Raw genomic sequence first — 13,816 nt, forward strand, 5'->3', positions numbered from 1 at the left:
TTCCCGCCTCCACCCATCCGAGGCATCTGCGTCAGGCCCCCCAGCAGCGTGACGCTCTGGGGCTGGGTGGGAGCTGTCCACTCGCCCCGGGTGCTGAATGCAGCAAAGGCGGCGGCGGCGGAGATCGCTGGGAGCCCGCTTCCTCTCCGAGAGAGCCTCGCTTTCTGGTCCTCGGACGGTCGCCTCGCCGCGCCGCCACCTCTCTTCCAGCGCCACCCCTTTGGGAACTGAGCCAGGGGGGCAGCAGTCGCGGCGGCGGGTGCTGAGCAACGGGCGGAAGACAAGACAACACCTGGCAGCAGCCTGGAATCTGATTCGCTTCTCCTCGGCTTTTCTAAGAGCGATATTTATATACGGCTTTGGGGAGTCGCAAGGACTAAGCCGGAGCCAAGTGCCGGCTGCCTCCCCCCTCCTCTCGGCCGCATCCTTCGCGTGCTGCTTCCTACCTTCCGCGCAATTGCACCGCAAACAAACCTTGCCTCGCTGCTTCCTCTAGGAGAGGTAGCAACAGCGAGCCCAGGCAGCCAGCCAGAGGCAGCGGCCAGGAGGGAGGGGCGAGGGTGGGGTGGGGGGCAGGGAGCGGGTCGAGGCCGCCCCGGGGTGGGGTGGGGGAGGGCGGGGAACGGGCAGAGCTGCCGGGGAGGAGACCCAGCAGCCGCCCTTCTCTGCCCCCACCCCCCAGGAGCACTCTTTCCTGATCATTTGAGAACCAAATTATTCCCCTAGTTTTATTGCATTTTCTTACCCCCCGCCCTCCCCCACCCTTCCGCACTCCCCACCCGCCCCCATCCCCACGCCTGCCTCGTCTCTGGTTGCATGGCAGCAGCGCTGCCCGGGCGCGGGGGCTCAGGGCCGGCCCCCAGAGGAGGAGGAGGAGGAGGAGGAGGAGAAGGAGGATCATGAAGCCCGGAGCCGCGGCCGCGCCGGACGGCGGGCAGCAGCCAGAGGACGAGACGGAGCAGCCCGCGCCCGGGAGACACCCGGACGCCGAGCAGCCGCCGCCGCCGCTGCTTCTGGAGCTTGGGCGGCAGCGGGCAGGCGCGGAGGAGAAGGAGGAAGAGGAAGAGGAGGAGGAGGAGGAGGGCGACAACCACCCAGAGGAGGAATTGGAGAGGAGGGCGAGGCCGCAGGCTCTTCGGGACCTGCCCTTCTCCTGGCCTTTGCCCCTCTCTCGAAGGGGCCTTTGATGGAGCCCAGGGGAAGGGACCTCAGATTGACAGCCTGCAGTATAGATGGGCGGAGGGCTGAGACCATGTAACGATTCTTTCCGTCTGCCCTTCCTATAAGACCCTCTTCTCTACCGGCCCCCACCCCTTCCACTCCCATTTTGCTCCCACCCCCAGGAGGATCTTAAAGCTCAGGAAGGAGACAGCTCTGCAAGGGTTAAGTGATCTGCCCCCCTCCCCCACTTCCTTCCTTGCCTCCAGTCCCTAGCTATTTCCACTTCTCCTTTGCTTTCCCCTCTTCTCAGCGGCCCTTTGGCTGCCCAGCAAAGCACAAAACCCTTGCCCAATTTTCCCTGCAACCACCTCCCACCGCCCCTCCACCTCCAACTACTCTCTTAGAAGCAACTCTGGTGCTACTGGGTTCCACTGCCCAGTTTTCTGTCCAAGAGAATTCAAACTTCACCCAGCCTTGCTCCCCCCACTCCCCGCCTCACCCCCACAACCCACAGCCAAATTCTTACTCTTCGCGGAACTATCCTTTCTCACACATGCACTCTCCAATTCTTCGCTGAGCTAGTTTGTCCGAGGCCCAGCTCAATCCACCCAATATACGATTTATAGTCTTATTCGCCCTCCCCCTTTCAGAGATTTAAAAAGAGAGAGAGATTTCCCACGGCCTAGGAATTTGAGGCGAGTCTAATAATTTCCTAGCCAACCTCTCCTGGGGAACTCTCTAACAATTAAATCTTGATCTCACAGTCCTTCATAGCTCATTCCCAATACTCCTCTCCCCCTGGCCCTACCAGAGCTTCCAGGTCAGCAGCTGAAAGGAACCCCCCTGAGCAGGTCTGAGGTGGGGGTCGGGGGAGTGGGCAAGAGTAACTTTTGGCTGCTTGGCCTTGCTAGAGTTCAGAATCAGAGACTCCCGGGGCTCAGTGGTGGGGGCCAGGGCGTTGGTGTGTTTAGAGCAGGGGGGTGGGGGGTCCAAAGAGCAGGGCCCCGTGGCAAAGCAGGGTGCCCTCCGAACACAGGAACCTTGTCGGCACCCAAAGCCTGCTCTGCAAAGACTCCAGCTGCCCCGCCTGGGCGCTTGGCCTCCGCTGGGCACATGCTGATGCCCCTGCGTGGGCTGCTCTGTCTGTGGTGGTCCTGCTGCAGCTGTGGACTCTGTGCCCTGGGCCCCCAGATGTCGCGCCACCAGGGTCTCCTCAAGTGCCGCTGCCGCATGCTCTTCAATGACCTGAAGGTTTTCCTGCTGCGGCGCCCCCCGCCAGCCCCCCTGCCCATGCACGGAGACCCCCAGCCCCCTGGTTTGGCGGCCAACAACAACACCCTTCCGGCTCTGGGTGCCGGTGGGTGGGCGGGCTGGAGAGGCCCTGGAGAGGGGGTTGTCAGAGAGACCCCTCCGCCACCTTTGCCACCTTCTGTGGAAGATGACTGGGGTGACCCAGCCACCGGACCCCCTGCCTCCCCGCTCAGCCCTGCCTCCTCGGACGATTTCTTCGGAAAGGGGAAGGCTGAGGATTGCTACTCCCTGGGCAGCAGTCTGGACAGTGGAATGAGGACCCCTCTCTGCCGGATCTGCTTCCAGGGCCCAGAACAGGTGAGTCCTCTTGGCCTTCTCTCCTCCTTCCTCGGGGTATTTCCAGGTCTTGCAGATTGCTACTCACCTGCTTGTCCCAGGGAACCATTAAGACGTCTCTAGTGTGAGGGCTGTAACTTTTCAAGAGCTTCTGGGTGACGTGGTTAGGGTCGGTTCAGAAGGTGACTGGTTCCGGCTGGAGCCTCTTTGATGGTATTCCAGTTTTTGCATTTTGATGGCCGTGAGTTTCCTCCCAGGGGTCCCCATGTATTCTCAGAGTAGAGTGGATTGAGGGGACTTGGTCATATGGTCATGCTTCAGCCAAAGTTATCTTTTGATCTGGTTTGTTGTGAACATGCTGTTCTGGGCTTGCCCACAGCCCCAGACTCAAATGCCGTTGCTCTCTTTGCTCTCTGCGCTCTCTGAGTACTGAGCTCCTGTTCTTTCCTATCCGAACCCTACAAGCCCCCTCTTTTGCTTGGACAGTACCCCTCCCATACGACATCGACAACCTCAGTAATATGCTCTCACCACCTAGGAGGGAATGGACAGGAATCTTAAGTCCCGGAAGATGATTCCTTCACTAAGTTATTCCTTGGCCGGGCTGGGCTTTCCTAGGCAGGAAAGAAACAGGGAAATGGGGATGGGAGTGAGTTTCAGGGAGGTGTCTGCTCCTCTTCTCAAGCCTGAAGAACGTTGGCATCGAATGTCCCTCAAAACCTCTCCATCCAGGGTGAGGGAGGCCAAGGGCCTCGTGGACCACAGCTTTCTTCAGTCTGGAGGGCCCTTCTCACCCCATGCATTCAGAGGTCCACAGACATGCTCCCCTCACCCCAGCCTTCCAGCTTCACTTCCAACCTCGTCAGAAACTCTGACAAGCATGTGCACATTGGTTTGGACTCGTGAACTCGAACGACACATCTCAGATGGAAAGGCTCACCTGGAACTCTGATGTTGGAGAAGGAACCTTCCGTTGCTAACCTGGGCAGGGTTATGGGTCCGTACCAGCCATGTCTTCAGTCCTTTCCCTGAGGTGGAAGCAAGGTGTTGGGTGCTCCTTGAGGAAGTGGCAGACCCTAGGATGCCATGCTCGAGTTCCTCCGTGGCTTGGGGGAGATGTAGGTTTAGGTGGCATTTTCATTCAGTTGGTCTCTGCTCTGAATGGACAAAGCCTTTCGGGGACCAGTAATGATGGAGGGAGGCCACAGCCCTGGGATTAGGAGAGGCAGCCATAGAGATCTCTGTGTGACTAGATGCCTTGGAGAAGTCTCGGAGAGGCCAGGCTCCTCTTTCTTGGGAGCAGGATTGCCTGGAGGTCAAGGTTGAGTGTTGTCCAGAGTTGATGTTTTCCCGCTAGAGGGCAAGGTCCAGGGCGCTCCTCAATTCCCTGCCCCTCCCAGCCCTGTCCTCCAGCAGAGCTGCTATGGGGACGGGCGTGGTTGTGAGCCGCAGGGTATCTTTGTGGTCTCCTAGTTCAAGATCTTGCTCTAAGAGAGAGCTTTCTCTTTCCCCAAAGAAGGAAGTTGTTCAGCTTTCCTAATTTCTTCAGATACTTCTTCCTTCTCCCAGAGGGCTGGCTTGGGTCTATCTGTCACAGGGGCTGCTGGGAGTATGGCTAAATAACTCCTTCTTTCTAGAAAATGGCAGGACTTGGAGCCTGTCCTAGAATGAGGTTTCACCTGCTTTGTGAAGGTCTTCAAAAGGCTTCCTGCCTCTGGGTCCCTTTTCCAGCTTCTCCGGTGCAGAGACATTTTTTTTCTTGCCTCCTTTCCAACATGCAGGAGATACTGAGAGTGGCAATGCCTGGAAAATAATGAAAACACGAGGACCATGTGTCTTGATCGTGGAAAAGCTGTAGTTCAGAGAGAGAACTCATTGGCAATATTAGACAATGCCTTCACATCATATAAGGTCTAGTAGGAGGGTAGGGACTTTCCCTCCTTATTTGTTATCATTAAGATGTGCCCTAAGTAAGTCATTGAATGAAAAACACTTATTACCCATAAAAGAATGGACTTTCTTATTGGGCAGGGGGGAACAGGGGTGTGTGCTGCGTCAAGACTGGCTCAAATCCAAGGACAGTGAAATCTGTAAGCCCCAGAACTTAACAGGACTGCTTCCCCGGGTCTCTGCAGTGCTCTGCCTTTGCCAGGGTGCAGTCTTGCCGGTTTTCTATCGCTCGGGTTAGTGGGACACATTCGTGTTTTTGTCGTCACTGGTCCTACTATCTATGCGGGTCTGATTGTATATGTTGGGTATAGCTGTTACGTTTGGGGGGTTGGTTACCTTAACCTGCTTAGGACTCTGAGTTTTGCCTGATGTTCTGCTAGAGTAGTAACAATAGGAATATAGATACTAATGTAATACGGCGAATACATTTCTGACTTTTCTCTTGTTTGTTTGTTTGTTTTGGACAGCATCTCTGTAAAAAAGGGAGGCAGAGGATCAGAAGGGAAAGCTGTGGAGGGAAGGAAGAGGGATGGAGAGAGTGCTTTGCTGAGAGTTTGGTACCTCAGTTTCGGTTCAGGAGCAGAACTGCTGCCCAACTATCTGCACGCACGTGGAGCCGGGAGTGGAGCAAGTCTGCAGGCTCAGTTGCTAACTGTCTTTGTCTTTTCCCTGCTTAGACAAAGGGACTGAACAGTTACCCAGTCATCGACCAGGCTCCAGAGGCTAAAAGGTTGCCATACATGAAGACTAGGGCTCTGTCTGCCCTAGGATTGCATGTGTGTGGTGAGGGGTCATGGGAAGATACAGCTGGGTCTACCTATAAACGTTTCTGCAAAGGGCACGCAGCCACTTAACGGGCACTGATTTAACAGATGCTGATTGGGCATCGCTAGATGCTGTCCTAGTGAGCATCAGGGAGCAAACCAAGCACATGTGATCCTGCCGTCCTGAAACTGACGTTCTAGCAGAGACGCGGAAATAGGTGAACCAGCAAGTTGGTAAAGATGACTTTTGAGTGCTTTTTCCCTAAAACAGGAAGGCATTTGAGACAGGCATGAAGGGGAGGGTGTGGGAGAGGTCCAGCCGCAGCAGCTCAGAAGATAAAGGATCAGCTTTCCTGAGAGCGTGCCCTGTGAGCTGACGCCCAAATGATCAAAGGCCCCGGCTCTGCCTAGGTCCAGGGAAGAACGTTCCAGGTGCAGGCAACGGCAGTCCAGAGGCCGGAGTGGGTACGAACTTGGCATGTTTGAGCAACAGAAAGAAAGAAGAGCGGGCAAAGGGAGAGGGGTGGGAACAAGCGCTGGAGCGAGCGCTGCCTGAGCAGATGCTTGTCTTCTTAGCCATCCATTCAGGGCAGACAGGTCAAGGACCCACAAGAGCATAGGCCAGGCATCTCGTTGGCGATCCTTCATGCACTGTTCTTGGTGGACATTGCATTGGCCAGGGTGCTGGGGAGAGCGAGTCCAGGTGTCTGCATTCAGACTGCACCAGTATGAGGCCTGAACAAATCAGGCTTCCTCTGGGCTTTGGGGTCCTTGTTTGTAAATCTGGAGGATGAGTTTGGGATCATCCTCATTTCATGAGCACCATATCCGTCCTTGCTGTTATGGTGATTTTATGATGGTGGTGGGGTGAGGATTACCATCAGAGAGGCAAGAGGGTGCCCCCTGCCTGGTTTACAAGGAGGCGTCTGCCCTGACCCCAGCTGGCAGGAGGACTGCTCCTCGGGCTGCCGTCTGACCGTGGCTGTGCATTGCTTCTTAGGTACGTGCAAAGCTCTGGGTACGGAACAATGGGCCTCTGTTTCTGGCATCAAAGTCTTGATTAAGTGTCTCCCTGTGCCTGCTGCTCTGCTGAGCAGGGTCCAGAGACACAGGGCAGGGACAGCCCTGTGATGTGGCCCTGCCCTCTGGGAGTCCCACAATCTCACCCAGACATCACAGAGGCGGATAGAGATCAAGAGCATGCAGACTGGGAAACCAAGGTGAATGCCAGTAATACCAGGGACAAGAAAGAGCTGTGAGGTTCACGGTAGCTGGTACAGAGTGCCTATTCCGAGGGACAAGTGGGGGACCTTGTTACCTTTTCCCCCAATTAGTGAGAGGTGGCTCCTTTGTTGCTGCTGAAGACCAAGGGAGAAGGAATTGGCTTGGGCTGCCAGGCTAAGGCCAAACGGCTGGAAGCAGAAGTGCTGTGTCTCTCCACCAAGAGGTGGGTCAGCTGTCAGCACCTGGAGGCGCGTGAGGATGGGAGCCACCTGAGCAGCGAGGCAGCCCCCTTGGTTTGGGATCTAATGGAAAGCAAGATGCACGGACCTTTGCCCCGGACACCGAACAGCACTTTAGGAGTGACCCAAACAGTGTTCTTAATTCTCTTAGCACGGAACTTGCATCTGACATGCACCCAGAGGAGGGGCCCTTAAAAACGTATTGCCATTGAGTCGATAGCGACCCAGGGTCGTTTCCTGGAGTTTGGGCCCCTGTGAGTTTCCAAGACTGCTAATCCTCCCAGGAGTAGAAAGCCCCTTCTTTCTGCCAACGCACGGCCACTATGCCAGCAGGGCTCCTCATTTTGGGCTCTAGGGGCAGCGCATATAGTGGAGTCTCCTTCCTAGAGGAGAGAGAAAAATTATTCCAGGAAAGCCGTTGGCCAGCTGTGAAACAACATACACCCTATTCGCCTATCCTAGTGACTACCCCTTTATCAAGCCCTGCAAGACCAGGTGTAAATGTAGAGTCTTTGGATTCCTCTGGATGTTGAGCTGAAACACAGCTAAAGGATAGCGACTGGTCTTTGGGGCCCAGGCACCCCAGTTCTCTTATCACAGCTAGCTCTGGGCCAGCTGTGCCACAAGGAGCCTTGCTATAGCCAGCTTGTCCGAGATCTGGCCATACCACTCCTGATGGCTACTTCTTGTGTCCACCTTCTATTGTGTGGGTGGTCCCAGTTGATAGACCTGAAGAAGAGGAGGCTGTAGGCCCTGAAGAAGGCACAAAGCTGTCTGGGCAGCGATTCTAGGTAATCAGAGCAGGTTCTAAAAGAGGAGCATGGTCCAGGCTTCCCAGACTCCTCAAGGGCCAATGAGGCAGCTGTCCAAAGCAAAGGGTCCCCTAGGCTGGATCCTAGGGAGGAGCTGCAAGAGGACTGTTCGATCTTGGGAGGCCATTGCTCACTATGGGATCATCCTCTCCTTTCCCAGTGCCAGGCACAGGTCCCCTTGTTGAATGAATGGGATTCCTGAGTTCATCCAGTGGGCAACTCCACAGGGAGGACTGCGGACAGGAGATGTCAAATGCTTGGGAGAGTCAAATCGGAAGGAGGGGCAGACCTGGCCTGTGGGGCCACAGTGGGTAGCAGCTCAGGCAGTGATGGATTCCGCAGAAAGCGAACTTGGGTTTTGACATTAGAAAGAACTTTTTAGTAAAGCTGTAACAAGACAGAATGGGCTGTTAGGAGGGAAATCAGGTAGGTTGGGGCCTCCCATCCCCGTTCATCCCCATCCATCACCAGTTGATGTCAAGTTGATTCTGACTCATAGTAATGCCATGGGTGCAGGATGAGATCTGTGATCCACAGGGGCTTCAATGGTTGATTTTTTTTGGAAGTGGATCACCAGCACTGTCTGCCAAGGCACCTCTGAGTGGACTTGACCATCAGCCTTTTGGTTAGCAGCTCAGTGTGTTAACCACTTAGGTCTGCCAGAGACTTCTTTGGGTTCCAGAGAGAATGTTAATCTAGTAGAAGAATGTTAGCCCTTTCTCCACTCCAAGTTAGAGGGTTAGCTTGTCCCAGTCCATCCAGCCCCAGTGTGCATAATACCTGGCATTCGCACACGTATCGTCAGCAAAGAATGCAAAGAACAGTCTCTGCTCTGGGATCACAGAAACCCTCCATTTTCAGAATGCACGCAGTGCTAGTTACCTTATCTGGTGTCGACTTGAGACTATTAAGAGTGAAAGGGTGGAGTTTAGCCTGCCAATCAGGTCACAGCTTGATGACCTCATTTGGAGGCGCTATGGAGACAAAACGCTCACTGGAGGCCAGCCCACACACTCGCTGCTTCATCTTCCTGGTGACAAGCCACATGGAACTACGCTGATGGAGCCAGAGCCCTGGAGCTAGAGAAGCCACGTGGAGACCCACACCAGCACTGAGATGTTTCTACCGCCACTGGATCTACAAGATTTTCCACCCACTGGCCTGTGATCTTCCTGCATTTGGCATCATTTCATGTGTTGCATGAGTCTGAAGAGGAATTTATGGACTGGTATCGGATCTGGACTGGGCTGGGATGTTCCTTAAGATACAATTACTCTTTGATACAAAGTTCTTTCATATATACATATGAGCATCTCTGGATTTGTTCCTCTAGTCAGCTCTGACTAACACATATGCCTTATTACCATCAACCACCTGAGACCGAAAGGGTAGTGTTTGTCCAAAAGGAAAGTTCAGAAGACAGGAAAGAAGGACTAATGGGCATGGGGACGGCCAGAGAGGAAAGGGGAAGATGAGAGGAAAAGGGAAGGGAGAGGATTGCAACAAATTCAGTGAAACAAGCTGTGTATAAACTATGGGATGGAAAACTGAGACGCTCGGTAAACTTTTACTCAAACTAAAAAAAAACAATTTTAATGTAATTACACTCACAAAAATAAACCTCCATATTTGGAAAGTATGAATTTCTGCCACAAAGGTGGTTGTTGTTAAGTGCCGTCGAGTCAGTTTTGACTCATAGCAACCCTGTATACAACAGAATAACACGCTGCCTGGTCTCGCGCTATCCCCACAATGATGGTCATGTAATTGTTTGCAGCCACTGGGTCAGTCCACCTTGTCCAGTGCCTTCTTCTTTTTTTCACTGCCCCTCTACTTTACCAAACATGATGTCCCTCTCCAGGGACTTGTCTCTCTTGGGAACATGTCCAATGTACGGGAGACAAGCCCCGCCATCCTCTCTTCTCAGGAGCACCCTGGCTGTACTACTTCCAAGACAGAGTCATTTGTTCTTTCAGCAACCCATGGTACTTTCAATATTCTTCATCAGTTCCATAATTCAAATGCATCGATTCTTCCTCAATCTTCCTTACTCACTGTGAAACTTGGACATGTATAGGAGGTGATTGAAAACACTATGACTTAGGTCAGGTGCACCTTAGTCCTCAAAGTAACATTCTTGCATTTCATCACTTAAAAGAGGTCTTGTGCAGCAGATTAACTCAGTGCTTTGCATTGCTTGATCTCTTGACTGCTGCTTCCATGAGCATTGATTGTGGAGCCAAGCAAGACAAAATCCTTGACAACTTCAATCTGTTCTTTGTGTATTGTGACGTCACGAGGATTTTTGTTTTCTTTTCATTGAGCTGTAGTCCAGAGTGAAGCTGCAGTCCTTGATCTTCACCAAGTCTTCTTCGCCCTCAGCAAGGAAGGCGAATCTAGTGTGGTAAAAGTGCAAGCCTTTCACATCGAAGATGCATAATAAAAAATGTCAACATGAATGAGGGGGAGTGCGAGTGGAGACAATCTGTAGACAATTGGACATCCCCTTACAGAAGGGTTACAAAGAAGAGATGAGCCAGTCAGGGTGCAGTATAGTAACAATGAAACATATAACTTTCCTCTAGTTCTTTAATGCTCACCCCCTACACCCACTATCATGACCCCAATTCTATCTTACAAATCCAGCTAGACCAGAGCATGTACACTGGTACAGATAAGAGCTGGAAACACAGGGAATCCAGGACAGATAAACTCCTCAAGACCAATAATAAGAGTAGTGATACCAGAAGGAGAAAGGGAAGGTGGGGTTAGAAAGGGGGAACCGATCACAATGATCAACATATAACCCCCTCCCAGGGGGACATACAATAGAAATGTGGGCGAAGGGAGACAGCGGTCAATGTAAGACATGAAAAAATAATAATTTATAAATTATCAAGGGTTTATGAGGGAGGGAGGGTGGAGGAGGGAGGAGAAAAAATGAGTTGACACCAAGAGCTCAGTAGAAAGAAAACGTTTTGAAAATGTTGATGGCAACATATGTACAAATGTGCTTGACACATCGGATGGATGGATGGATTGTGATAAGAGCTGTATAAGAGCCCCCAATAAAATTAATAATAATAATAATAATAAAGAGCAAGCCTTTCAAGGCCAATAGGCAGTGGCCACTGTCATGGGCTTATGGATTCAGATAATCCCCCCAAAAGGGGTGTCAGCTTATGCCCAGAGTTGTGAGTGGATTGTTTTCACTGTAGCCTTTCAATTCCTGCTTCTGCCAGTCTACCCCCTACTGGAAGGACTCTTCCCCCTCCGGACTCTGAATGCTACCACCAGATGCATGGCCGCCTCACAGCTTCAGCTGTTCCTTGCTTACGTCCGCACATAGGCACATGGGTGTTCATCGATGGTGCTGGATGGCATGGGCAGGGGAGACAGCTTGGTGGCCCCAGTGCTACGGCACGGTTCTCACCTCTGAGCTTCGGTCCTCACTTTCCACCCAGTTGTCTGTACATCGTTGGTCTCTTGGGAGCAATCCTTCTCTTGCCAATTGACATCTGAGATGGGGCGTGTTAGCCCGTTGATTGGGTGTGTCTTCCCCACACACAGAGGGACCGATAAGGCTTTTCAGGCAGGAGGTTGTGGAACATGGATTTCACGAGAGGTGAGGAGCAGGAAGGAGAGAGATTGGGAATTGCTGGCTTGCTATTTTCCAGACTCTTGTTTCCAGCCTGTGTGCTGGAGAAGCCCAGCAGTGCCCTGAATTGGAGGAGAGGGAGAGGAGGGGGGATGGATACTCGGAGGAGGGTGGGGATGAGTGAGCGGCCTCTTGTTTGCTGGGAAGGAAGCCAAGTTGGAAGTCAGCCTGGATGGAAGGAGCTGGCAAACGAGTACCGTATGGCCCGAGCTGCACCCCGCCCCCCTCCTGAGACAGATCATATGTGTGTGTGTGTTGTAGAGTACACGCTGCATACCTCCCCTATGTTTGGGAAAAGTGAAAGTGGAGTGCACATGGCCCCTACCTCAGAATGAAATAGGTACCACTGAATAAGCTGCCAGTTGAGTGCCCGATCTGCTAGCAAGCCATCAGTCGTCAAGGATGGAGCCTACGAATACAGGCCCAAAGCTGGAATCAAAGGAATGGACTTCACACATGACTCTCAGGGCAAGCAATTCCCAGGCTCCCTGCTTCAAGAGGATGTCTCCAGGGCCCTCCCCAGCGTTGGAGGAGAAAACTCCAAAACGTACTCACTGCTATGGAGTGGATTCCAACACACAGTCCCCTTATCGGCCAGAATAGACCTACTCTTGTGGATTTCTGGGACTGTCACTCTTGACGGGTGGATAAAGTCTTACCTTCCTCGTGAGGAAGGGCTGGGGATTTCCAACCTCTGACCTGTGGTTAACAGCCCAATGTGTAAGCCACTATCTCACCTGGGCTCCCCCCCAGGGTTGGAGAGGACAGGTGAAATTACTTTCCTTCTGTATGGAAAGAGCGAATGAAAGGGGCTCAGCATCATGTTCTCCGAAAGAATCCTTCTGATTCCACGATAGTGGCTAGCAAAGGGCTGTGCATACAGTAGGTGCTCAACACGTATTTGTTGGGCCTCTCCCCTCCCTCCTGGCGCATCCCCATTCCAGATCAAGAATGCTGTGCTCAGCCCTCAGTGTGTGCAAGTGTGTGAGCCGGTGTAGGAGAGTGTGTCAGAGTGAAGAGTGTGAGCGAGTGCACTTGTACGAATGTGAACGGGTGTAGACATTAAACCGTCAAGCAAGAGGCATCGTGATGATCCCGTGAGGGCCTAGTCAGTGTTGTTTCCTGATTCCTTAATGACAAATAATGATGGTTCCCAGCCTGGCAATCATGGTGATCATTATCCTGGCTTGGGACCATTTTGCCAGAAGCAGACCTTTTCTCGTTCCATTATTGCTGGATGACAGGAAGAGCATGGGCTTTGGAGCCAGAAGGACACGATTTAAATCCCACTTTGGTCCTGTCCCAGCTGTGTGATCCTGAGCTGGTTATTTAACCCCCCTGGACCTAGAGTCCATTGCTTTCCCGATAAGGACACAGCCCCAAGCTGGATGCTCGCTCGAGGGAGTCAGCATGATGCCTTAAAGTCCCAAGCACACAGCAACTGCTCGTTCAATGGAGCGCTCTGTACCACACTCCAGCAGCATGTCTCAGAGACCCAGCGTTGAATCCCAGGTCACCTTTCCGCCCAGCCTGTCTTTGGAGCCTCAGAAACATCAGATGCTCTGAGGCCATGCCCTGACCCCAGAAGAACCCCCCACCCCCACCCCTTCGTGCCTGACAATCAGAGGTGCACAGTTGCCTGAGTCAGCGGAATCTCTGTCCTCTCCTCTCCGGGTCCTGTACTCCTCAGCGTTGTCTTTACCCATCTCCGTCATGCCTGCGTCTCGGGCACATTTTGAGAAGCGGCATGCTCTGCTCGGCAGGAACTGTGCAGAAAGAGACTCCCCTGGACTCGAGCCTCTACAGGCCGGGAGCAGACTGTGCCTGTGGAGGAAGGCACAGAGGAAGGAAGGGCAGAGGGAGTACAGAGCCCAAGTGCACACCCCAAGGGCTGTGCATTCAGCACCCTCCCTAGACTGTTGGTCACTGCTGTCCTTGAGCCAGCCCTCCCCTCGTACCAAGCCCATGCACCTCCAGCCCCGTGCTATTCCCGTGATCAATTGTGAAGGAGACCGTGTTCTGGTTGTCAACCACAGGACTTTCTTGGGCTAATTTTTGGGAGCAATTTGCTGAACCTGCCTTCCTAGTCCATCTTAGCCTGGAAACTCTGAAAAACGTATCCAACATGTCCAACATCATAGCAACACCCAAGGCTTCTCTGAAAGGGGGTGACTGATCTTGCAATGGATTCTTGAGCCTCCCACATGAAAGGCTGTTGAACCACCAATTTCTCAGGTCCTGAGACTCGCTCACTGACAATATGGAGTCAATTCCCACCAATAGCGACCCAATAGGGCAGGGCAGAACTGTCCCTGTGTGTTTCTGCCACTCTAAATCTTTACAGGATCATCTTTCACCTGAGAAGTGGCTGGTGGGCTCAGACTGCTCACCTGGAGGTTAGCAGACAGTGTTTCTGACAGC

At 53.0% G+C, this 13,816-nt stretch overlaps 1 protein-coding gene across 1 annotated transcript in view; it reads left to right on the plus strand.

The window, feature by feature from the left end:
* The first annotated feature begins 2,274 nt into the window (after nt 1-2,274).
* Nucleotides 2,275-13,816, plus strand: part of MARCHF4 (membrane associated ring-CH-type finger 4) — a 116,742-nt gene continuing 105,200 nt past the window's right edge. The window contains exon 1 of the mRNA XM_075530248.1: nt 2,275-2,769. Within this exon, the coding sequence (XP_075386363.1) occupies nt 2,275-2,769 (495 nt within the window). The remainder of the gene's footprint in view (nt 2,770-13,816) is intronic.

Source organism: Tenrec ecaudatus, chromosome 13 (genome assembly GCF_050624435.1).
Source record: "Tenrec ecaudatus isolate mTenEca1 chromosome 13, mTenEca1.hap1, whole genome shotgun sequence".
In the NCBI taxonomy this organism is placed as follows: Eukaryota; Metazoa; Chordata; class Mammalia; order Afrosoricida; family Tenrecidae; genus Tenrec; species Tenrec ecaudatus.